Below are 26,072 nucleotides of genomic sequence, written 5' to 3' on the forward strand. Positions count from 1 at the left end.
AGCCTGGATAAATACTGTGCCTCAGTTTTGAATTCTCCTAGCCCCTCTGTCTAGAAAAGGAACAAAATCAGGAACTGTGTTGAGACAGGTCAATGTGGTGTAATTGTTACGAATATTGGACTCGGATAGGAAAGACCTGAGTTCAAATTACGCTTGGGCAGATAGCTCACAAAATGACTTAGGCCGGTCAAGCTTGCTCTCTTTGGCTAACCAATCTGAAAGGGTGGTTGTGTAGGTAAAATGGAGGGAAAGGGGGCGTGTGTTTTTTTTCTGATTTCCTTGGAGGAAAAGGCCAGACATTCAATGAGAAGGAAACAGAAGGTTTTATTTCCCTGGCTCTCATTTATGTATGTATGTATGTATGTATTTATTTATTTACATTATTTATAGTCCACCTTTCTCGCTGGGACTCAGTTTTAGTTCACCCCCAGTTCATCCTTCACAACTCTCTCAATTTTTTTTTTTTTTAAATTTGCCTCTTTGGAATGTTTCAGGTTCCATATGAGTCCTGACTTTCTCCTAGACTGCGTTCTGGCCACTTTTTATGCACATGCGCATGCATGTGTGTGTGTGTGTGTGAAGGGGGGCCTGGTAGGAAGAGTTTTCCCCCCTTCCTCTGTTCCCCCCCCCCTCCTTCTGGCTCCACAGATTGAATTTTACGGACAGCTGCTCCCTCGAGCCAGGCATTTTCTGGCTCAACCCAGTTATGCGTTTTGGATGCATTTATTTATATCCTTCTTCCCTTGCCAGTGGGGGGGGCCCGAAGTGGCTTAGAACATCATTCTCCCCTCCTCCATTTTCTCACCACACCAACCTTGTGAGGTAGGATAGACTGAGAGAAGGTGACAGGCCCAGTAAGCTTCCATTGCGGAATGGGGATTCAGACTCGGATTTCCCAGGATCCTAGTCTGACGCTCTGTCCACTGCGCCACAAGGGCTCTCAGTGGCTTTGGCACATCTCTGTTGGCTCGAAATGTGCTCTGAATGGGACCTTAGAGACTCCTTTGAGGGCACTGGTCCCCGCATTCATGTTCAGCTGCAGTCTGAAAAGAAACAGGCAGCAGTATGGCTTCTGCTTGACCTAATTGCCAGCTGCATCCAGCTCTAAGCTGCTTTGAGCGGCCAGCCTTCGCTGGTGGGTCAGGGTTAAGCTGTCTGTGTGTGGGAGAGACAGACAGAGAAAATGTGGCATTGAGTGTTGAATCCCCATAATTATTTTTGATTCCATGTGGATCAAAAATGTCTGCAGGGAATATGGTGTATCGTTTAACAAATTTCTGGTGGGGGGGGGTATTCCCCCCCAGTAACTTGTCATTTGTGCAAGTGCAGATGATGTAAACTCAAAAAAGGAAAAGGGAGGAGGAAAACGTGCAGCTATGAGAGTGTGGTGCAAGAGCGGACATGGGAGGGAAGGGATTCCCTGCTTGACCGTCTCTGTATTCGAGTCTCTCCTGACCTTTCCCCCTTTCCTACCTGGCACATCGGCATGCAGGACCACATTTTGCAAAAGGAGTGAGCAACACTGCTAATATTCATCGGGACAGAGCCCCATGCCCTGTGATATGGTCCCGCGGTCTGGTTTTCCAGCACTCTGTGGTTTTTGAGCCTTGGCAAGCATCCAAGTATGGCTGCCCCCTTTACCTGTCTCGAGTCATGATGTCAGCAGCCTTCAGTCTCTTCCCCAGGTGTTTCTCAGCATGGAATTTCCCTCCTCACTGCTGCTTCATGCAGAGCTGCCGCCCACTTTTCCTGGGTAGCGCCAGTCCGTTTTCGTCTGCGTGCAGGACTACATCAGTGGACGTCAGAAGCTAGGAATTAGTTGTTCCAGTAAGCACTGTTTACCTTTTGGTTTGAATCTCCTTGTAGTCTTTCATATCTAGGCAAGGCAGCTGTTACAAGGAGGTCTTCTGGGAGCAGGCTTTCGCATGGCTGTGTGTGTGTGTGTGTGTGCCACTCCTGACCCTGTCTTGAGTCCATCCCATTTATGATCTTGTATTACATCAGAGTGACTGTTGCTAGGTGAGGAGCAATGGTTAAACAATGATTTCCTGTGACTAATGAGTTTTTTTCATCTTATTTTTCCTAGTTAGCGGGAGTTGCTTTTCTTGGAGTTGGTCTCTGGGCCTGGAGTGAAAAGGTAAGGAAATTGTGACTCTTTTAAATGGCGGCAGATTGAACTTGGGGGGGGGGGGGGGGACAGCGGGACCCTCATTTAAACTATTTTTGAGGACCTGTTGACTGTCCAGCTCTACACCACTTACCTCCTACACAGCATAAAATGCATGAATCTCATATCAATACGGAACAAGTTTGCCTGTTTAATTTTGGTGTTTAATAGTTGTGGATATATGGCATTACTGAGAGCAGTCTTGGCTATATAGTGCATTATACAAAGGCTATATAGTGCAGTATGCAGAGGCAAACTCAGATTTACCATCAAACCTCCCAGGACCTCCTCTTCCCTTCTGGCTTTGCAAACTACCTGGAAGAGAGTCACAGCCCATTTTTGCAGTTTAGCTCAGAGTCCAAGAATTGTCATGTTAAGATTCCCTCTTCGAATGGCTCATGTCACATAAGTGTAGTTTCTGAGACTCTGGGCATATATTCTGTTCTACAATTAACCAAAAAGGGGGGGGGGGCTCTGCAGGTTATGGCTGGAAAGGGGAGAGCAAAGGGATAGTCAGCTTATTAACATTTAACTTAGAGGTTACATCTGAAGCTTGGAGGACTGCAGGTAAAAGTCCCAGTCATGGTATCTCCCCCCTCCCTTTGGCCATGAAAACATCGCTTGTTTCACCACTGCTTTGAAGTTCAGCATGCTGGGAGTTGAAATTTTATTTTCAAATGCTTTCAGTTTTGCAGCAAACAGCTTGACTGCCTTTTAATGTGAATGTTAATATTGATTTGAATTTCAGGGATGTATATATTGTGTTAAACTGTTTTGGAGATCTTGCCAGGGGAAAAAAGGGTCAAAATCTAGAAATAAATTTTACATTTTATTTAGCTCTTTATCAACTACCCAGCAGTCTTTCCTGACAGTCTGCAAGTACAGGATCACATTTATTTACTTATTTATTTATTTATTTACATTATTTATAGTCTGCCATTCTCACTGAGACTCAAAGCAGATTACACATTGAATAATTCAATACAATCAGTAGCTGGGGCATTCGATAAACAATACAATGAGACATAAATTGTAGAAATCTGAAAACGAGCAGAAACCCCCCATACAGAGCTGAAACAAAACATAAGCAATCTGACATTGACATCGTAAACAACAATAACAGACAGTGCGCAGCAGTATAGTATACAGTCCTTATCCCTTTATTGAAGCATCTCTTTCAGCCATGTCCTCACAGCACAGCCGTATTAGTGTATAAGACAGCCCTTCTGAATAATTGATTTTGCATAGTATCCAGAAATCCAGGAGATTGGGACTGGGAGCCTTCTTGATCTCTTCCGGCAGTCTGATCCATAAGGTGGGGCCACCACAGAGAGTGTATGGACAACTCTTTATTTTGCCCATTTGCAGAGTGGCACCTGCAGAAGGCCCTGCTCAGATGAACGAAGCTGACATGGAGGCGCATGGGGAGAGGGGCTGCCATAGATTTGAGGGGCCAAGTTCATGAAGGGCTTTCTACGCGATAGCTGAAACTTTGAATTGAGCCCAGTAACTGATGGACAGCCAGTGGAGTGACTGCAGAAGAGGTTTAATATGCACGCTCTGCCTTGCTCCTGATAAAAAACTGAGCTGCTGCATTCTGCACTAACTGGAGTCTCCAACTTGACTTTGAGAGGAGACCTAAGTAGAGTACGTTATAGTAGTCTAGTCTCTACATTACAGTGCTGCGGATCCAGGTAGCCAGATCAGGCCATGTCAAGGTAGGAAACCATCTGTTGGGCTAGACTGAATTTGTGTAAGGCATGTGTGTTGTCTGAGACCTGTTTGGCAACTGCATCAGCTTTTTTCTCTTGCAGCAGCACCAGGTCCAGTATAATCCCTGGGCCCTAAACCAAGTCTGCAAGGGCCAGTGGATCACATCAAGAAACATGGCTTCTATGCGTTGAGCTGATACTTGACTGTGATTGTTTCACCATATCAGGAATACTTGCTGACCTTCGATAGGTTGTGAAAATAGTAAAGTGTATCTGTGTCATAGTGTCGACCTATGAGATCCAAGTTGGTTGTTGATTGTTTTGGCTGTGCGGCCCCTTTCCCGCAGATACACTAAAACCGCCAACTAATTGTTAGGCTACAGTAGTGGATGCCTTCTGTTTCCTAACTCTCTTCTTGGCCTCTTAGTGCCATCTAGTGGTGGCGTGTTTAGGATGGCCTGGTCTTTTGTCTTCCCTTTTGCTGTCCGAGCATACCTTTGCCACTGTAAGGGCTTGAAACCTCTACTCATTCTAATGAGAACTGCAGTTCTCAGCAAACTGAATTCCACTCCTGCTTTCACATCCAGTGATTTCTCTGTACTTCTATGGAATCGTGGCACACGCAGCCCTATTTTAGAGTAGGTGTTTGAAATATAAGTATCACAGGGCCTTATTCTTTCTTCCTTGTTCCTTTTTAGGGTGTATTATCCGATATATCCCAAATGACCCGTCTCAATGGCTTTGATCCAGTAGTCCTCGTCTTGTTGGTCGGAGGGGTGATGTTCATTCTTGGATTTGCTGGCTGCGTAGGAGCCCTACGGGAGAATATCTGCCTTCTGAAATTCGTAAGTTGTTGGATGTGGGCTGCCTTGGGCGTCTTGCTGTTTTTAGCTGATGTAGATGGGATTGTGGCGCAGTTGAAGAAATGCAGAACAGTGTAAATCAAAACCAGTATAGATCTGTCGCTATATGGAATTGATCAGTTGGGATTCCGTTTTAGATTTGAACTCCCTCCATTTCTGTTAGAACCAGCTCTGAAAACATCCCAACTAAGACACCCAAAGCAGTGTTCAGTATGAAGGAGCATCATTTGAATTCAATGCACTGATGGTTGAGTGGTTAATATAGGAGATGACAGTCCTAATAAATATTTCATTGAACTGCTTCCATACCATAGGAGCAAGCATCAGCTGCTTCATTTCTGTTCTTCAGAACTTTGAGTAGCGCGGCCGGCCTCGTGCAGGTGGCATCTTGTGTTGTAGAGGTTAGATAGGATGCACAGGACCAGCCACTGGACTTCTATGAAGAGTCATCTTCTAGATGACTTTCTGGTCCATCAATTGAAGTTTTTTTAAAAAGTGAGGGAATGGTTTTTAAGGTAACACAAGGTTGTTCTTGAAATAAAAGGACATGTTTGTGTTGTTCTTCATGTTGAAATTTGGGGGACAGGGTAAAAATAGAATATACATTTTCAGAGATTCACAGTCCAGTTCTTAAGACCGATAGAAATTCAAAGGAATGTGAATAAAGGCCTTGGCGATAGCCTATCTTTATTTGATCCTGGAATAAACCTTTTCATGGTGTTGAAAAGCAGGGCTTTTTTCAGCTGGAACATGGTGGAAAGGCATCTCTTGAAAATGCTCACAGGCTGCACTGCCACTCGGGCACCCACTTTGCCCGATGCCAGAGGAACGAGGGAATCCCCTCGCCCCTCTCATACCGGGTGAAGGAAGCATGGCGGGATGGTAGGTTTAAAAACCTACCACCCTGTTGCTGAGGTGCCCCCTTCGCCCGATGCCAGAGGGACAAGGGAATCCCCTCACCACTCTCGCACCAAGTGAAGGAAACACGGAGGGGTGGTAGGTTTAAAAACCTGCCGCTCAGACGCCCACTTCGCCTGATGCCAGAGGGACGAGGGAAGCAGCACCCAGCTGGAAGAGCCCCGTTCCATGCCGATCACAAGCAACCGGCACTGAAAGGGGCCCTTTAAAGTTGCTGCAGCTGGCTGGCTGGGAAATCCCCACCGGTCAGCTGAAGCTGGGGGTTTAAAAGTTAAAGAGCCCCTTGCTTGCAAAACAAGACTCCCCCCCTGCCCTCTGTTTTACAAGCGCTGGGGAGCTCCCGCAACCTTCATGATGTCACTTCCCAGAAGTGATGTCATCACGCAGTCCTGGGAGTGCATGCGTGCTTTGCGCACTTTGCACGCATGCTTTTCCACTTCCTGACGGGAGTTGCCCTATGTACTGGCAACTGAGTTCCACCGCCTCTTTCCCCAGAAAAAAAAGCCCCAGCCCCAGAGTATTTATTTTAACTCTGTGACTAAGGTTGTTACTGATCCATGTAATATTTTTGGCAGCTGTGCATATGTCTGTGTTTGGTGTAACTTGGTTTGCTTGTTGGATGCAATGTATATATCTTCTGAATTTAAAAATGCAACAAAAATCCTGCTAACAATACATTTAAATAATAGTAAGCTCACAGTCACTTAGAGGGGAGTTCTAAGAAATTCATTTTCTTTCCTGACAAGCCTGATAGTTGACTTAGCACAAATGTGGGGGATTTAAAAGCTTTTTCAAATTTGTGTATTCTGGATGAGCCAGCACTCTTAGTCTAACTTCCTTGCTTTGCCAAGTGCAGTGAATTACAATGCTGTGTCTCAATATATTCCATAGTTTCAAGTCCAATCAGAACATTAAGCTCAGTTCCATAGGATTCCTTTGTGGCCCATTTTAGGGGGGTTTGATCCTTGCCTCGGCCAGATTTATGCTTGGCAAAGGCTGTGAATGAGAAGCTCCCCCTCACTGGCAGTTTTCAAGAAGAGGCTGGATGAATACTTGTCAGAGATGCTTTAGGCTGATCCTGCAACTGGGCAGGGGGTGGACTAGATGGTCTATATGGCCCCTTCCAACTCTTATGATTCTAAGCCTCATTTGACTACAGGGGCTTCCAACCAAGATATTTTTCTCATTGGGCTCTTTATCTATGAAACCTTGCAGAGGAGCTGCAGCCCACGGTAGAGGATTTTGAGGCTTATTCCTAGGTATGCTTGAGGAAATAATAGTGACACCCATTGCGCTTCATTGTTGTCCTGTAGAAATTCATGATTGGTCCTAAAAAGCATTCATTAGACAATATAACCAATAGTGGTGTGGAAGTTGTCTTCAAGGGAAACTTTATCGCAATAGCAGAGGTTCTCCTTCAAGAATTTCTAATAATCCACTGATCTCCAGGGTTTCTTGGAATGTGAAATATTACTTGTTTCTCGCACCTGGGTTCCTTCCGTTTGTTAACTTCTTGTTGCTGTTTTTTCTTTGCCTTTTTTCTTTCAGTTCTGTGGCACAATTGTGCTGATTTTTATTCTGGAGCTAGTAGTGGCTGTGCTGGCATTCTTGTTCCAGGATTGGGTGAGGGACCAGGTAGAGACCTTCTTCAAGAACAACATCAAGTCATACCGAGATGATATTGACTTGCAGAACCTCATAGATTCTATGCAGAAAATGGTATGCTATTGTTGATGAATCTTATTTTATAGTCTATATTCTTAATTATGAAGCTAGTAGGCAAAAAAAAAAGGCATGACTACTCTAAGAGGAGTGTTGGGGCAGGAGCTGCAGAAAAAATAATATTAGCAGTACAAATGCAAGTCACAAGAAAAAAGGGAATATCCAAGGAAGGGTGTAAACTCTTCTCTTTTCTGCCGCTTTGTAAACCAGTCTCCTGCAGGCCAGACTTTGTGCCCGGTGGAACCTCAAGGGATGAAAGTCCTGTGTGTGGGCAGCCTGTTCCGAGCCTCGGTCATTACAGCAGCCATTGTGACAAACCCCCCGTCTCTCCAAATGGCCGTGGTGCGGGTTTAAACCCTACTGCCAACTACCAGGGTGCAAGAGACGGGGCACCTTGTTGCTGCTCAGCTTCGAGGCCCAGTGTGCTCCGATCCACCGCTGACTGGGTGGCCGTGCACGGATCATTAGCGCGATTCGCCCACTTCCTCTCTAAGCATGGATGTAAGGAGATGGCTAACCTACTAGCTTCAATAAAACCGCCTCAGGAAGAAAAAGCACTTTATAACCTGTTACCTTATAAATCGATTAATTCCCAATAATTCTGAATGAAACTGCAAGACCACCAACAATGTATAAAATCTCTACGTTGGCCACAACACTTCCAGCATTTAGTGGCAGTATAGATGTCTGGGGCTGCACCCCCCCACCCCACCCTGTGCTCACTGGCACTCACAAGCTTCCTGTCTCCTGGACAGTCAGGCAGCTGGGAGCCCCCGCCATTCTGGGATGAAAACGACATTGGCAGCAGGGGTGGGGGGGCTGGCTGAAAGAGCACTGAGGCTGAACCCAGCCCAGGCAGGGCAGTCGCAGCCAATACAGATGAGCCGGGGACCAGCCTTGGCCTTTGCGGGGAGGCAATACTCCCAAGGCATTTCTGTTAGGAAGCAGAAGGTGAAGGGCAGGAGAGCCTGGAGGAGGCGGACACCCGAGAACTCTGGCCAACGAGCATCCCGTTGTCTTGGGGAAGGGACCCACAGAAGCCCTCAGAAGGGGAGGAGCCCGGGGAGGGCCCTCCCCCCCCCAGGGACAGCCTCAAAGGGGAAGCTGGGAGAAGCCAGGGAGGAAGAGCCAGGCGTCACCTGAGACATACTTGGACGGGTAGGCTAGGGGGAGTGAGGGAACAGGGTGCTGAAACAACACCCACCCACCCACCCCCCTGGTTTGGAGTCTCCTTCCTTGGCCTGATGCTGGATGAGCCAGTCCTGGAGGGGGCTGCAGCCCCAGACTGTCCCCCTGCACAAGAAGAGGAGTCTGACAATTAGGGTTGCCAGCCTCCAGGTGGTGGCTGGAGATCTCCCAGAATTACAACTGAGCTCCAGGTGACAAAGATCAGTTCACCTGGAAAAAATGGTGGACTCTATGGCATTATATCATTCTGGGGGCCCTCTCCCCACAAACCGCACACTCTCAAGGCTCCACCCCCCAAATCTTCAGGAATTTCCCTTTCTGGACTTGGCAACCCTACCGACAATAGGCTAACATGGTAGCAGTCTCAGTCCTCCGGTGCTGAACTTAGCTGCATCGAGACGTAATAGCTCTTCTGCACACATTCCTCTACACTAGAGAGATGCTGAGTGGCTGAATACTTTGCACAACCCTCCTCAACGTAGATGGATTTTTCCTCTCTTCCAGAACCAGTGCTGTGGTGCCCAGGATCCAAACGACTGGGACCTGAACGTCTACTTCAACTGCAGCAGCAACAGCAAAAGCCGGGAGCGCTGTGGAGTTCCTTTTTCCTGCTGTATCCCTGACCCTGCCGTAAGCTATTTCTTGGCTTCTTGGATATTGTTACTCGAGAGCGCGAGAGGAAGCATTTCCTCAGCTGCGTGTTTTTAAAAATATCCTTCAAATGCAAGTAACTTGTCAGAAGGCTTTTGACACTGGGCTTTGGGGTGTTTGAAATTGGAAATGCATACAAATCCTGTTTTAACTCTGTATTAACTCTGTAACTGTGACTTCTTTTTAGCAAAAAGTTGTGAACACGCAGTGTGGCTATGACATAAGAAGTATGGTGAGTATTGCTGTGTGTGATTTTTTAAGAAAATAATTTATCTCCCCCTTTCCTTTTTCTGTCCCGTCCTGTGTGTCTTATATTTTTAAAAAAGGCATACTTGGTCCAAATTATTTTTGAGTGAATTTTTCGTTCCAAGGAACAGAATAATTTTAGCTGAGCTTCATTAAAGATCTACACATCAAAGTCAGTTCCCCCCCCCCAATTTCCCCTCCAACATTTCTTTGCTCATTTTGTTGAGGATGGGCATCTTGATGTATGAACTGCCCAATCAAAAAGCACTGCTGGGTATGGTTGACTTAAAAGTGCTGCTGGTGGTGGTAGCTCATCTGCGCACACAGCTTGATTTTGCAGTAATGTAACCAACTTGTACATGAGAACGAGTCCATAACTCCGGTTCTGTATGAACTGCAATTTTAAAGGATTGTGGAAGAAGGGCAGGTGGTGAGTACAGAGCTGAGGTATCTGAGGAGCCTCTTTAAAGAAGAAATGGGAGTTTCTAGCCCTTAGGGTTGTGAATAAATACACAAAAATGTGCTGGCTGCTGAAATTTCAGAAGCCACAGTTAGCTGAATGAAGTTTCCAGTGGCTGGGGAGAAGACTCTGCTGCCTTTGCACTTCCCATAATGTCTAAATGCTTACGTCTGCAGGGTCGTGTTCGCTTTGTGAGTAGCCCACAGGGTAGACCTGCTGTAGCAGCGTGGTTAAACAGTTAGGGCTCCTAATGTGCACTCTGCTGGTTCAAACCCATGAGCTCAGCAGGTGGCCTTGGGTAAGCCCCTCCTCTCAGCCCCGATTCCCCAGCTGTATTGCGGGGATAATAATGAACACTGACTGCTCTGACTAATCTGGACTAATCTGTCCAGAAGAGCAGTGTAACAACAACGACGTTTGATTTATATACCACCCTTTGGGACAACTTAATGCCCACTCAAAGCAGTTCACAAAGTGTGTTATTACTATCCTCACAACAAGCACTCTGTGAGGTGGGTGGAGCTGAGAGAGTTCTAGAGAGCTGTGACTGACCCAAGGTCACCCAGGCTGGCTTCAAGTGGAGGAGAGGGGAATCAAACCTGGTTCTCCAGATCAGAGTCCTGCCGCTCTTAACTGCTACACCAAACAGGGTTTCATACATAAGTGCAGTTATTATTAGAGAGAGCTGCTGTAGCACAGTGGCTAAATGGCTGGGCTGTGAATCAGTGCTCTGCTGGTTCCCACTCCTGCCATAAGCTCAGCAAGTGGCCTTGGGTCAGCCACCTCTCAGTCCCAGCCCCCCCCAGCTGTATTGTGGAGAAAATTATAACACTGACTTGGTTCATTGTTCTGACTGGGGCACTAATCTAGAAGAACGGTATATAAGCACATTGTTATTGTTGTTATAGTTGTAGAAACTGAAGCTTTTTAAAATCCATTGTTTATTTACTTCATTTATGCTGCACTTTCTCCCCCAATGAGGATCCAAGGCAGCTTACGTTGTTCTCCATGTTGTCCTCACAACTGTGGGCCTGAAAGCCTGAAGAACTTCCCGCTAACTTAAAAAACACAAAGAGACCCACTGTGTACATGCTTAGGACCTCAACGTATTAGTTGAGAAAACCGTGACTGGATCTCTTTCATTCTTCCTTCCTGATGCGAGTGGCATGGAATGCTGAGGGGACTATTTGGGGTGTTTTTTGTTTTTGTTTTTACTACAGGCCCCTTTTTTGTAATCAAAACCCAGCTTTTTGCTGTGCCGGGAAAAATAAACCTATAGTTTCACTGTCCCCCTGAGGCAAGCAGCAACACAGGGGAAGGGAAGTTATTCCCCACAGCATGGGATTGAAGGGTCTTGGCCCTAAAATGTAGTTGGGATTTTACAGAATTCAGGGAACAGCAAGATTTGAGTCAAGTAGCACCTTAAAGACCAACAAGATTTTTAGGGTATAAGTTTTCAAGGTAGCTCCCTTAAGGGAGCTTTGAATCTTGGTGACTCTGTTGTAGACCAACACAGCTACCCACCTGAAAAAGATCTGTGGGAAGTTTCTCTGCATATGCAGTGCACTTGAAGGCGAAACCTGAAACCAACCCAACTGTCAGTCATCCTATTGTGAAGCCCTGCAGTCTAATGCCAACACTGCCATCTTGCTAGCTTGGCTAAATCAAGTCATGACTTCTCCATAAGAATTCTTTGGTGGGGTATGGAAGCATGGAGAATTCTGGTAAAGATCCTTTTACCTCAGTTGCCATCTGGAAGGCTTGCTGCCAGGCGAAATTCATTATTCATTTTGCGTGTTTGTGCTGCAACCAGGGCTGTTTTTCAGCTGGAACGTGGTGGAATGGAGTTCCGGAACTTCTTGAAAATGGTCACATGGCTGGTGGCCCCGCCCCCTGATCTCCAGATAGAGGGGAGTTGAGATCGCCCTCCACACCGCCAAGCAGCACGGAGGGCAATCTAAACCCACCTCTGCCTGGAGATCAGGGGGTGGGGCCACCAGCCATGTGACCATTTTCTCTGAGGGCAACCCACTGAATTCTGCCACCTCTTTTCCCAGAAAAAAAGCCCTGGCTGCAACTATGAGCTGATGTTTCCTTAAAAGTGACCGGCAAATCACTCTATCCTCACAAGAGTCCTGTTGGTCGGGCAGCCTAAGAAGTGATTTGCTTGTGTCTCATAGCTTGGGCAGGAATTTGAACTCACATTAACACTCCCATCTGGTTCCTGGCTGCTGGTTTCTGTAAAATTACGCAGAGTGAAGTTGCAGTATTTAGGTCTTGACACAGAATTGGGCTTGCCTGGCGTATGTTTAATTTTTAAATTATTTTTAATAGAGTGATGCTGTGCAGCATACACACAAACAGCGACTTCCTGCTTGATTGCAGCTGGTTGATTTCCAAGCACAGTAATTATTATTATTGTTATTAATTTGTTTTTAAAAATTGGACCAGGGAACATTCACACTCAAACCCATTCTCTCTCTCTCGCTCTCCCTCCCCCGCCCCCGCTCCAATGTCCCTCCTCTAGCCTAAATCGGTTTGGGATGAACGGATCTTCACTCGGGGCTGCATCCCTGCTCTGGAAGCTTGGCTGCCCCGGAACATTTACATTGTGGCTGGGATCTTCGTAGCCATTTCCTTATTGCAGGTGAGTGGTGGTAAATGTCCTGACCACTTGGTGGTGAGATCTTCTGTCGGCTGTCATGGGATGTGGGTGATGAACATAATAAGGCCAGTAATAAGGGCGTTGGTTTGTTAAAAGGTGTGTTTTTGCCCAGTTTGGGCCCAAATCACATTTTGGTGGTGGATTTGAGGTTTCTCCTGGTAGGAATGATAGGGAGTTGCAGCGTTAATTGGCCTCCCTACCCCCTACCTGCCATATTTTTAGAAGGTTCACTTGCCAGGGAATTCTGTTGGCCCTTGTTAGGTGCAATGAAGAGGTTTGCTGGGGGGGGGGCAGAGTTGGAGAACCTCCTGCTCTGTGTCCCAAGAATCGGCAGAGGGGGGCTCGCTAGGTTCTGTGAGAATCGATCCTGTTTTTCGGAATTTCGAGAGTGGAAGATCCTGTCTTTTCTCCAACACTTGACTGCCTTACATAAAATGGCCTTACCAGCTGGTTTGTATGGGGCACTGCAGGACTCTGACTGGCTTCTTGCTTACTGGCGCTTTGCTTTTCAAATAAGTGCCAGTTCTGTGCCTTTGCCTTGGCACTAGGGCGATGGGGTTGAGCTGGTTGTTTTGAGAAATGGAGCTACGAAACCAACACGGCTTCTCCGTCATTTCTCCCCCACCACGCCCCAAGTTTTGCCTCTGCTGTTGGCAGTATCTTCTGAAGGGGAATAAATTCCTGGTGTCGTTCTAAACAGGAAAAAAAGTCTCTCGTGGTTTTAAACATGTTTTGAAAGAAGAATCATCTGTACAAAACAATCGAGTGACAGGACTTAACAGACCAAGTAATCCACAAACTTGGGGTTTTTTTTAAAAAAAAGGGATTATGTAACAGAATCACAACAGTGCAGGGTATCAAGGTGGGTTGTTTTTTCATCTGCCAAAATGATTATTGCCCCAAACTGGTGAAGCTGGTGAAATTCGCAAAGATTTGGGATTTCCGAATCGACCCCAGTGTGCCAGGTCCATTTTGGAAACCTCGAATCAAAGATTCCCAAAGCGATTTGTATTGCTTCGGGAAGCTTTGGGTCAAGGGGTTTAAATGTCCCTTTCCGTGGCACTGTGCAGCAGCACAGATGGGCATTTTAAGCCCTGAATCAGCTGCTTGGTGGGGAGTTCACAACCAGGCAGTCGAGTCAAGCCGGCGGGGTTAAAATGCCACTTTCCATGCCACTGTGCAGTGCCACAGAAAGGGGCATTTTAACCCCCAAATCAGCTGCTTGGTGGGGAGTTCCCTGCCAGGCAGCCAAGTCAAGCCAGCAAGGTTAAAGTGCCACTTTCCGTGGCACTGTGCAGCAGCACAGACGGGGGCATTTTAAGCCCCGAATCAGCTGCTTGGTGGGGAGTTCACCACCAGGCAGCTGAGTCAAGCCGGCGGGGTTAAAAATGCCCCTTTCCGTGGCGCTGCACAACAGCACGAAAAGTTCTCCGCCAGGCAGCCAAGCTGAGCCGGCTGCGCAGTGCCGCGGAAATGGGCATTTTAACTCCGCCGGCTTGACTCGGCTGCCTGGCAGGGAACTCCCCACCAAGCAGCTGATTCGGGGGTTAAAATTCCCTCCTCCCCCTCACCAGAATGGGGGGAGGAAAGAACCCCCCCCTCCTCCCATCGGATGAAGTAAGTGGCCGGGCTGGAAGTTTAAAAGCTTTTCACTGTGCTCCGAATCTTTATGGAGCGGACCGATGCCGGTCAATAAGCAAAATGGCAAGCCACTTCAGAAATTGCTTATTTCTGACTTTTTTTCCTGGTTTGGAAATTCCGAAGTGGGAAATCCATTTTTTTTTCTTTTTCTTGTACACCGCTGGTCCTAAATAGTTACATACCCTTCTAAGTCCTTTGACATCAAAGGGTTTAGAAAGTTGTAACTCTCTTTAGGGTAACACTGTAAATTGTTCGAACTAACAGTGCATTCTTAAGCAGTGCTAGCATTCTTGATTCAGTGGGTTTAGGAGGGTGGAACTCCGTTCAGGATTTTACAGCAAGTGAAATAATATTAATGAAACTTTGCAGACAATAATAGGTAATTTTTGAAGCTAGCTGTAAACCCTTCCTTGTTTTTTGAAAGAAATGAGGAAATGGATATATAAACATTCTTCCTTAATAGTTTATTTTAGTGGTTGGTTTGTACTTTTCAAAATTTTCTTAATATTAAGACTTGTTTGTAAAATTGTAAATAATACAAATGTGGCTGGAACAATTTGTGTCTCATAGCTGCTCAGTGGATTAAGGCCAAGCATCCTTGAACACGAACCTCTGTGGAATAAATGTTTGTTTCAGAATAATGTTAAATAGTTTCAAAAATTTGTCTCTGCAGTAGAAATCTATGTATAGCCTTTTCCAGGTTGTACATAAGAGCTTGAGACAGGGCTCTGCTTTTTACCACTTTCAGGAATCGCTGCAATCTGAAGAACTGTCTTTTCTAAATGGTACCATCTCTTTTTTGTTTGTTTGTTTGTTAGATATTTGGGATTTTCTTAGCCAGGACACTGATTTCGGACATTGAAGTGGTAAAAGCAGGCTACCATTTCTGAAGACGAAGGTCGAGATCTTCTGTAAGGATGCTCCGTATTCGCTTCCCTCACATTGACAGCAGCAAAAGAGAAAAAACCTGAGAATGCAGAAAAAACCTGAAACGTCTAGAGCTTAAAGCCATAGTATTTCCTTTTAAGATCTGTAGCTGGATGCCATCCTGTTTAGCCACAAGCCAGAATGGAGAGAGAACCTGTTCCTCAACCACCTCCATGAATATTTTTTACAACTCTGATCTCCTGAAGGAAAGTGACTTGTTTATCTTCATGCCTTTTGTACTGGGATTTGAAGACTCAAATTGACAGGAATGGAATGCTAGTGATGGCTGCCCAGAAGCCATTTCTGTCATAAGGACTACTGTCTTGGTTAGCATTTGCAGTATTGTTTACATTTCAAATGTTGATTGATGCAAAAGAAGTCCCATAATGCCAAAAGACCTCGTCCTAAGGAGGGGAGAGGGGCCAAGGAGGGAGCGGGAACTATATGGATGCCTTTAAGAACTATTGAAAACTTGTTCAGGGATTGTTACGTATATTGATGAATTCAAGAGTACAGTGTGAGCTTTTTTTAAAAAAAGAAAAATTTGGAGCCTTATGTGTACAGGTTTTGGAGACCCATACAAGTGGGCTAACGTCTTAATCCTCTACTGTACGGAGTTAGGGATTTCTTCCTATTTAAGCCATCTGTAAAATGCATCCATTTTCAGATGCTAAAGATCTGAAAGGAGAACACTGGAAAAAATTTTAGAAGGATTTGTATCATATTGAAAATCTTTTCCTTTATGGAGTTGTACAGAATCAGTCCATTTCTACGCTGAGTAGCGTCAGGACAGAGACCTGAACTGGAAGGTCAAGACTGAATTCTCATGCCTTGTTTTTCTTTTTTAAGACTTTTGTAATATGTCACTATTTATAGATGGTAGAACAAGAGAAGGTGTTTCCTTATCCTTTTGCTAACATTGTTTTACCTAGTACCCGTTTCTTGAACCATTTAGTTTGCTAGATGCATAGAAGCCCTAATTCCTTGAGAAATGCACATACTTGCACCTCTCTGCTTGCTTCTAAACATGGTTATTTTTCACCATTTTAATGGCAATTAAAAGAAGGCTGGTCTTGGCAGACGAAAATGATTCCAAAGTGTCCTAGGTCGATGCAAGCTATTAGATGTATTTCAAAGTTCGGTGTGATATTGGAATGCATGCCCTCTTTTGTGGGGCTCTTAAAAACACACCCACTCCTGCACACACTCAATAGTATTGCCTAATCTTGTTTTCGTTCAGTGTCTCACCAAGAATTGGACTCGTCTCACAGTGGCCTATACCAGACCTGAGTCTGCCAGGACCTTCGTTTTAGCTGAAGATGGCCTTACTATAATGTTTCACGTTGAGTTGACTCTGATCATGTGGATCGGGGGAACGTTCTTACAGGCAGTTTAATTCGGTCCTCCCTGCAGCGGGGCCGCAAGTGCCTTCCTGGTTTTGCTCCCCTCCCCCCCCCTTCAGTCATTCCAGGGAACTTCCATGGTAGAACACGAACTTTGGATGGCAGGAGCAGTGATGTGTTTCAGGGAACCCCTAAAGGGCAGGATTCAGCTCCAGTTGGGCACTTTTTCTCCAGTTCAGTTCACTCAAGAGAGTGGGAAGACCATGCTTAACTTCCTCCTGGAACTCAACAGGCCTATAAAAGTGCTTAACTTTAGCTGCGTTGTGCCCAAATTATTTACTACTAATCACCTTTTTTTTTTCAGAAACGGAAAACATCTCTCTAGGTTGCCTAATATGCCTTGTAAACTCTGTATTTTTGTAATTCCAAATGTATTTGTGTTTTTTACTGCATGGAAAATAAGCAGCAACAAAAGTTTTTTTTCAATGTTTGTGTGATTGTTCTCATTTTCAAGTAAGATGCTTTGGAGACTAAAATTGGAAAATACTGTTTTTAGATGTGTTACCCAAATCACTAGACACGTGAAGGCCTCATAATCCTTTCCTGACATGGAACAAACGTGTATTAAAAATATTTTAGGATCTTGAACCAAGGGTATGCCAAGGTCCTCATTCATACAGCGCCCGGAAGGACGAGTGGGAATAAGTGTTCTTAAATAAAAAAGCTTTTATTGAATTAACACAGAGAAAATTAAATAGCTGTTACAACTAATAAGGAGGAGAGAGGGGGGAATTTTAAAAACACAATCCAGAAACCTTTCCCTAATAACTATCTGCCTATAAGGGAAAAACAGAGAGGAGAAACAAAGACATACGAGCCTGATCCCACCGAGGAAGGGGGAGGATTCTTTGGCGGCAATGAGGTGACGGAGCTTGGAAATTAGCCGGACAGAGGAAGACAGCACAACAAAGCAGGTCTGAGAGAGGCCAACAATGAAGTTGGGGTACCTAGAGGAATTCCACAGCTACAAAAATTGGGTCTGAGGGATAACTTTTCTGCCTAAAATGAGGAAGGGCATCTGAATGGGAGAGTGATGAAGATTTGATTTTCCTGGGGATGGGCAGGTTTGAGTGATGAAGTTATGTCAATGTTGTCCTGGAGGAGGTTTAAAAAAGTAGAACTATGGCTGGGTAATGGACAGGATTAGGGAAGGGCAGAAATCTTCCCGTACAATCATTAAGATGTTGGGAGGCAGGGACTGGCTGGAATCAGTCTGTTGCTTATTGTTTTGGAAATTTGGGTCATTCGTTATGGTCAAATGACTTAGGAAGGATACTCCAAAGCCCTTGGGAAGATAGCCCTCCAGTTTAATCTCTCTTAGGGAGGGCTTCCATTATACCCCTGGCATGACTCACTGCTATTTGATAATTGGCTTGATGCAGACTCCATTTTTTATTTCTGGGCCCAGGCTGAGAGAAGATGGGGATCGAAAAGGAGTTCCCCCTGAGGTGAGAATCCTGGGGGCAACAGATGAACATGTGCTTCAGTATTTGAGGACTGATGGGCATTTTAGGAGCTAACCAAGCTAGGGTGGAGTGTGCTGAAATTGAAGCCTTGGCAATTTTATGACTTCACGGAATGCTGTGCAGGATATTTTCTAAGGGATGTTTGTAATGTTCTTTCTTGAGCTGCTTGGGTTCCTGGGTTTCTCTTTGGTTTTGGCAAAAGGACAGAGATCAGCAGGAACCTTTTCTGTCCCATGGACTGAGAGTCTCTCTGCCCAAGACACTCCAACGCGTGTTCATCAAGTGTAGAGAGATGCCATGTTAGCCAGGAAGCATTGTTTTAAAAGAGACAGCCTGCAAAGATTGCTCCTCAGAGGGTTTGTCAATTTCTTCTTCGCTTCCCTTTCACCTCTCTAAAACTGTGGGGGATCGCAAGCAGAGGGCAGCGAGGAATGGAAATAGGCTGGAGCTGCCTTCCAGAGCTGGACTGGGACCTGGAGAGGTTATAAGGGGCTGAAGTTTCCCTTCCATTTCACAGTCCCTTCACACATCTCCATTGAAAGCCTTTGCCCTGTTGCCGGCTCTTGTCTTTTTAAACTACCCTTCCCAGTTACCATTGCATCTCCTGACACGTGTTCTTCATGTGTCAGATGTTTCATGTAGAGACTCTTAAGTTTTTTGTCTGCATGGTGGTCTTAAAGCCCCTGTAGGCATTCTCAGAGATAGGTAGAAAGAGAGCACTTTTCAGAATGCAGGAACGGGCCTCTCTCTGCTGTGTCTTTACTGCATTCGCTGTTAAAGCAATGGCAAGACATGAGGGACAAAACTCCACTGCTTGCCAATTTTTATTTTTGCTTTTAGGAAAGCGTTCTGATTTTTGATTCTGTGTCTGATTCTTTAGGCCCCTCAGGGAATAATCCCACATGAACAAAAACTCGGCATAACTTGCAGCAGTCTAAGATTTGGGAAGGAGGGTGGGGAGGATGCAGGAGGAACATCTCCATATCCTTGCCTGGCAAAGCAGCCGTGGTCAGGAAGGATAAGAGAGCCAGCCGGCAAATTCCCTGTCTGGCGGCTATCGAGGAGTGCTGTGGATTTAGCGGCAGAGACGGAGCTACTGCCAGGGACCTCGAGATTTCGAGGCTTTCCTTTGGTTTATTTTGAAGGCCTCTAAGGAGATCATCCCCAGGCAATTTCTCTTTCACATCTTGCAGTGAAGAGGAATTACACGACAGTGTCGATTTTAAGGGGTTGTGTGTATCAATCTTTTATTCTGCCTCACGTGCCTCCTCCAGTTTCAAAAGGTTGGCTTAGTGCGTGTAAGAACTACCTGTCTTCAGAGCCCACCCTGGATTTTTGGGCACAAGTCCTTGTTCTGGGGCTGCTTCCTGCCGGAAAAAAAGCAAGGCCTGTCGCATTTTTTTATCTACTTCCCTTCAATGTCCTCAGAGTGGCACACGCAGTCCTGCCCTTCTACACGTTGCCCTCATGACAACCATCTGAGTTTATTACACAGAAAATGCGACTGCCCCGGAGTCATTCATGGTTGACCCCAGGGATCTGGAGCAGTGAACTACGTAGAAGTGCAGTGCGCAGCCTCCACTATGGGTGGGTATCCCTGCCCCACCATCACAAGTTTCTGATTTCTCCCAATACAGAGTTTAGGAATTACACTGAGATGTTGCTGATAAAGCATTGCTGCATCGGGTTATCTTTTTTTGTTGTTGTTTTTTTAAAACAGACTAAATATAGAAGTTTTATGAGCTGCCAGCAACTTCAAATTCTCTTTCTCTCCTGAAGATGTCCGCACTCAAAGGTCTCCATCTCCCCCAAAAAAGCCACTGAAATTCATTTAAGTGTTCCAAGTCTTCTCAAAGCTACCCCACTGAGTTTGAATTCTCTCTTGTGGTTCTTATATTTTCCTTTGTCATTGCTGAACCACAGTTCGTCACATCTAGAAGAATTGGACGTTCAGGTCCATTTGCTCTTTCTCCCTGATGGAGAGGAGGCCCTGTTCTGGAGATTTTTCTAGTTTAGGTTGTTTTCTTTTGTGACGAAATGAAATTGGGCCCCTTAAGAAGTTGGAATTTGATTCTGAGTGGGATTCTTAACTGAGATTTAAGCAGGTTCAGGATCCTTATTACTGGGAAACGGAGACCAGCATGCTGAGGCACCCAAATTCAGGCTATCTGGGGTGCTGTCCTCATGGAGTGGCTATAGGATAAAGATGCGGCACCTACAGAAGCCCTTTGAAGTGTTTATGTGAGAGGCGGGTTGACACCAACCAGGTTCAATATTTAAACAACACAGTTCCATTGGTAATAATTTGTACGTTCACACTTCAGAGACGGAAGTGCTCCTTATTAGCCAAGGCAGGACTTTAATCGTAGTTGCACAGGAGTGTGGCATCGCAAAGGAGAAGCGCTGCCTGATTCCGCCACCTATGGCTCAAAGAGGTGGTGCTCCTCGTTCAGGATCTGCAGAGCCATGAGAGCTTGCTTGGCTACATTCCCATTGCTGTGGCTGCAGAGGGTCTCCAGGGTTTCTTTCATCCGCTCCTTTTCAGCTTCTTGTCTCATCTCAGCTACAAGAGATCAACCCCATCTTTTAGCTGAAAGGCGGCAACTCATTAACCGGCACCTTGGGAGAGGGCTTCTGAGGCAATGTGGTGGCTTCAGGGCAGAGAGATCAGGCGGGTGGGCCCTTCCGCTCTGCCTGACCAAGTGCAGAACCTACAGCCCGGAAAACCCACAACAACCATTGCAGAACCTTCCTTTGTCGGAATCGGGGGGGGGGCACAGTGGCAGGGGACAAGCCTCTACAGGCAGTGAGGCTTTTCATTTATTTCTCTGAACCCAAACCATGGCCTGTATGGCCATACAATGGCCTGTAATGACCTAGGCTTGCCATTCCCCCACTCGGCAGGGGATCCCTTGCTCCCACCTCCCACCCCCTGCCCTCACCGGGACAGTGGGGGGGGCCTCCCTGGGGCGTCCCTCAGCAGTGTGGCACACCCCCGAGCAGCTCAACGTGCTCCCACGCCCCACAGCAGCGTGCTCCTCACCCTGCAGAAGGCCTGTTTGGGGTCGAATCGGGCCCGGGGGGGCAGTCAGCCCTCTGGCAAGCATAAGAGTGCTCCCAGGTTGCTCTTTGATCCATGTGATGGCATCACTTCCCGGAAGTGACATCACACCAGATGGGAGCGCACATCTGAGAAGGACATGAGGGGAAGGAGGGAAGGTAAGAGCCAGCGGCCCCATCTCCTGCCAGGAGAGTGAAGGGACCTGGCAACCCTAATCTGACCATCAATGCACAGAGCCTTTCAAAATGTTCCTGCAGCCCCTTCGGATCATTCTTGGGGGCGCAGGATCCATGTGAAAGAGCAGCTGGGGGGTGGAGTAAGGTGAAACAAAGGGATGCAATGGACCTCTTTTCCTTAGCAGAGCTGTGCTTACAGAAGAGTAAGGAGAAGCAATTTCTCCCCCTTGTCCTGCCTCACTTAAACCCCCCCCCCAGTGGCTAGGCTTCTGAGGTGGCAAGCCCCCTGGAGATCACCCGCCACCAGGAGGCAACCTGGGGAAGTCTGCACCAGGCATGCTCCCAGCAGGGCACGACGATGTCACTTCCTGAAGTGATGTCATCACACTGGATGCAGGCATGGTCCCACGCTTCACGGGGGCTAATTTGAATCATGGAGGAGGTGCGAGATAAGTGCCAGGTCCCCCCACCCCCCACCCAGAGAGTATAGGGGCCTGGCAACCCTACATATGGCTCCTACAACCTTAGGAATTATCTTTCTGGGCAGAAACAGAAAAGAATGCAGGAAAATTGCATTCTCTGCCTGGAGTGACAGGGAATATGGCATCATATTTTATTTCTCTCAAAGTGGCCTACCTCAGTCTTTTCTCCTTCATTTTCTCCTCATAACAACCTTGTGAGGTAGGTTAGGCTGAGAGCATGTGACTGGCCTAAGGTCATCCAACAAGCTTACTTGGCTGAGCAGTGGATTCAAACCTGGGTTGCCCACATCCTAGACCAACAATCTAAACCTGTGAATCCACTCAGAGGTGCAGAGCCACACTGGCTCTTTTATGTGCCTCCTGTTGTTTTTCTGAGCCCACGTTGCCAGCTCTATTCCAGGAAATTAGGGTGCAGGTGAGAGGTGCTGTGTATAAGGCTAGGTTGGCATATTCAGTTGAATGCTAGCCCATAAAACAAACTACCGAGAAGTGAGGGAAAACAACACTATGTGCTCAGAGGTACTTTGGTAATTGGTGGTGGAGAGTGCCCTCAAGTCATAGCTGACTTATGGTGACTCCTGGTGGAGTTTTCATGGCAAGAAACTAACAGAGGTGGTCTGCCACTGCCTGCCTCTGCAACCCTGGTCTTCATCGGAGGTCTCCAAAATCAAAAAAAGTCCAGTAGCACCACAGACTAACACGGCTAACTCCTCTGCATCTATGACATTGGAGGTCTCCCATTCAATTACTAACCAAGGCCGGCCCTGCTTAGCTTCTGAGATCTGACAAAATCAGGCTCACATGGGCTATCCAGGTCAGGGTACTTTGATAATTAAAATGGAATCACAAATGCACCTCTCCATAAACCACAGAGTGAAAGCTGCTGATCTAACCATTATTCCATTTGCTCAACATTTTAATGCAATGCACTGACTCATTGCTGGGAAAGAAATATGGAATATGAGGTGGCAGATGTGTAACAGTCACCACATCTGTGATGTGTATCAATCACATCTGGGATTATAATTTAGCATTAACTGAATGAAGGGTGATGCCCACATTATAAAGTCTTCATGGCTGCTGGATATGTATTGGGAATTCTCCACCGAGAACTTAATTCAGGCATGTGCATTTTTTATGTGGTTCAAGAAGAAAAGACTTAAGGCTCCTCCCCCATCCATTTTTATGACCTGAAACAGCCCCAGGCAGCTCACATTTGCCCCACTGGGGAAACTTGTAGCCGTCAGTGCATGTTAAGTTTGTCCAATGAGTCAAATAGTGGCTCCACAAGGCTGTTTCAGGTCTGGCATACCCTTAAGCCTCCATGGTCATATATCCAGAGGAGTTACCCGTGTTAGTCTGCAGTCGCAGAATAGTAGAGTCCAGTAGCAGCTTTAAGACTAACCAACTTGATTGTAGCATAAGCTTTCAAGAACCACAGCTCTCTTCGTCGGATGCATCAATTCATTCAACGAAGAGAGCAGCCGGTTCTTGAAAGTATCAGTTCATCTGTGTGGTTCTCGGATGCATCAATGCATCCGACAAAGAGAGCTGTGGTTCTTGAAAGCTTATGCTACAATAAAGTTGGTTAGTCTTAAAGGTGCTACTGGGCTAGTCTTTACCCTTAAGCCTGTTGTCGCTACGGACCAGGGTCCCAGTCTGAGCCAGGCTTGTACACTGCTGGGAATTTAGCTTAGGAGTGGGCTTCTGATGAGGTGGCCAGGAGAAGGCCATCAAAGGATTAGAGTTAGCCTGAATCAAATGGCAACAGAGATGGTGAGCAGTCTGGAGACCAAATCCTGTGAGGAAAAGTTGAAGGAGTTGAGTGTATCTAGCCTGGAGAGGGGACGACTGAGTGGGAATATGGTATCCATCTTCAAATATTTGAAGGGCTGTCGCACAGAAGAAGAGGGTGGAGCAGAGTTGTTTTCTGTTGTCCCAGAAAACAGACCAAAACCAGTAAGTTAAAATCAGGGGTCATTTTGTAGAAAAAGAGCTGGAGGAACTCATTAGCATAACTCATTAGCATATGCCATTGCTGGGAATGTGTCATTAGCACAACTGATTTGCATATGCCACACCCCCTGACATCGCCCATTCTGGCTGTTTTGGACCCAATCCTGGCCATTCAGGGCCGAAATTGGGCCCAAAATGGCAAAAAGGGGCTGAAAATGGCTGAAAAGGGGCCCAAAATGGTCAGGATTGGGCTGCTGCTGAGCAGGAGAGTGATCCACCACCCATCAGAGGCCCGATCTGGGCCATTTCGGCCCCAATCCAGGATGAAATGGGCCCAAAATGGCCAAGAGTCAGGTGGGCGGGGCCACCTGACGTGACTTCTTTGGGGAACTGCCGGTGTTCCGGCACATTCCCCCTCGAAATGAAAATTAATCCAAAAGAGTTTTTGACTAAACAGGAGGAACTTCCTGATGGTTACAGCCCTTCCTCAGTGGAACCGGCTTCCTTGGGAGACGGCAGGCTCCCCTTCTTCAGAGGTCTTTAAGAAGAGGCGACATGAACCTCTGTCCACAATGCTGATTCTATGACTCGATACAAACTTGGGCAGATCGTGAGTGGGAGGGACAGAAGGGATGAGCCAGTGCTTGGCTCTCATGGCCCTTTCTTATATGCCCAGGGTTATGCTAAATTTGCCAATCACCACTTTGGGGTCAGCAAGGAATTTCCCTCCAGCCAGATGGCCAGTAGGAATCACGGAGTTTTTTGCCTTTCTCTGGGCACTGAGCATGCGTCACTGGGGAAAGGAGGGTAGCTGTGAATGTCCTGCACTGTGCCGCTCTGTGTTTCTGTGACTTTAGGCTCATGTGTAACTCAGGTCTTACTGTTCATTATTAGATCTTAATTTACCGTGTTGGGTAGAGACACTGAAAAGGCATTTGGGAAATGATACATGCTTTGCTATGCTCCTACTTAAGTACAAGTATTCTAAATTAATAGGTATTTAGCATCTTGCAGTAATGAATTCTTATTCACACCCAGTGGTCTTAAGTTACCTGAATTGAGGAGGCTGCACAACAGACCCATGGAATTATATTTCACCTCTGGACCTGTACTGTCTGCTTTGAGCAGTTTGTGTATATTCTGAACCAGCTTGGCTTCTTTGAATGCTTCTTTGATATTTTCTGTAACATAGAAGAAGAAACTTTTACAATTAAAAAACCCAGATCTCTTCCCCACTACCTTCCCGCAAGACACCTCTGGAGAATTGGATCCTTAAAAGTCTTGTAGAGTTTATAAACTGGGCAGGTATGTGGTTGATGCTGGATTAATTAACAGAGCAGGGTGTCATTGGAGAAAGGCTCCTCAGAGGAAGTTATCAGCGGGAGTCTTTTCCCCTGAGCTGCTGCTGCTATCTGGAAACTAAAGACCTCCTGCGATCAGCTTTACCAGACCTCTCCCTTGCCGCCTCACCCTGTATGTGATTGATTGGTCACCCTTTCCTTGTAAACTACAAATACCTTTTGCCTGTGCAATGAAGTACCGCCTGTGAACACCTCAAGTGGGATTCCTCATCTTCTTGGAGCTCTCTCTGCTCCTTTTTGCTCGGCCCGCTCTACAACCTGCTTCTGTCTGCTTTGTCCCCTTGAGTTTATGGAATGGACTTCAGCCTGAAGCTTTAGCGGCAGATCCAATCCACGCCTCGATTTCTACACCATCACTTCTGGGAAGTGATACCATTTTGCAGCCCATGTGCCATCTGGGAGCATTCCTGTGCTCTGCAGGGGGCCGAATCAGCCTGAATTTGGCTGGATTAAGCTTGATTAGGGCCTGAATCTGGCCACTGCAGAGGGCGAGAGCGCTCCCATGCTACGCAACAGCCCTATTCAGGCAGGATTCATCCTGCTTTGGTCCAAGCGCAGGAGTGCTTCTGCACTCCACAATGACCTGATTTGGGCCGAATTAGGCCTGATTTGGCCTCATATGGACCCAAATTGGGCCACTGCACTGTGTGGGAATGCACCGCCCTGCCTAGGAGAGTGCCCGGGCAGGTACATTCCCCCCACCAGCTAGGGGGCAGGGGGCGGGGGGTGGGGGGCCGGAACGGGGATCCTCCACCCCTGGCGGGGGACTGGCAACCCTACCTAGAAGTGCAACTGAGATCAGTTCCCCTGAAGAAAATGGGTGCTTTGGAGAATGGACTCTTACAGCATTGTACCCTGCTGACATCCCTCTCTAGAATCCACCACTCAAATTTCCAGGAACTTTCCAACCCAGGGTTAGCAACCTTTTTTACACAATACTTAATGGTTTTGCTGCCTGTTTACTAGGCCCCAGTTGTGCAGAGAGGCCTTGGGGCTCTCCAAGGCAC

The 26,072-nt window shown here is 46.6% G+C and overlaps 2 protein-coding genes across 2 annotated transcripts in view; one reads left to right on the top strand and one right to left on the bottom strand.

The window, feature by feature from the left end:
• Nucleotides 1-16,989, top strand: part of TSPAN14 (tetraspanin 14) — a 76,519-nt gene extending 59,530 nt beyond the window's left edge. Inside the window, exons 3-9 of the mRNA XM_054983041.1 lie at nucleotides 2,087-2,137; nucleotides 4,578-4,724; nucleotides 7,209-7,379; nucleotides 9,075-9,200; nucleotides 9,409-9,453; nucleotides 12,455-12,574; nucleotides 15,052-16,989. Of these exons, the coding sequence (XP_054839016.1) occupies nucleotides 2,087-2,137; nucleotides 4,578-4,724; nucleotides 7,209-7,379; nucleotides 9,075-9,200; nucleotides 9,409-9,453; nucleotides 12,455-12,574; nucleotides 15,052-15,123 (732 nt within the window). The 3' untranslated portion in view covers nucleotides 15,124-16,989. The remainder of the gene's footprint in view (nucleotides 1-2,086; nucleotides 2,138-4,577; nucleotides 4,725-7,208; nucleotides 7,380-9,074; nucleotides 9,201-9,408; nucleotides 9,454-12,454; nucleotides 12,575-15,051) is intronic.
• Nucleotides 16,990-20,449: 3,460 nt separating this feature from the next.
• Nucleotides 20,450-26,072, bottom strand: part of LOC129332385 (rap1 GTPase-GDP dissociation stimulator 1-like) — a 52,127-nt gene continuing 46,504 nt past the window's right edge. The window contains exons 12-13 of the mRNA XM_054983470.1: nucleotides 24,757-24,885; nucleotides 20,450-20,592 (exon numbers count right to left, since the gene is read on the bottom strand). Coding sequence (XP_054839445.1) covers nucleotides 20,450-20,592; nucleotides 24,757-24,885 — 272 coding nt within the window. The remainder of the gene's footprint in view (nucleotides 20,593-24,756; nucleotides 24,886-26,072) is intronic.

Source organism: Eublepharis macularius, chromosome 6, assembly GCF_028583425.1.
Source record: "Eublepharis macularius isolate TG4126 chromosome 6, MPM_Emac_v1.0, whole genome shotgun sequence".
Lineage (NCBI taxonomy): Eukaryota > Metazoa > Chordata > Lepidosauria > Squamata > Eublepharidae > Eublepharis > Eublepharis macularius.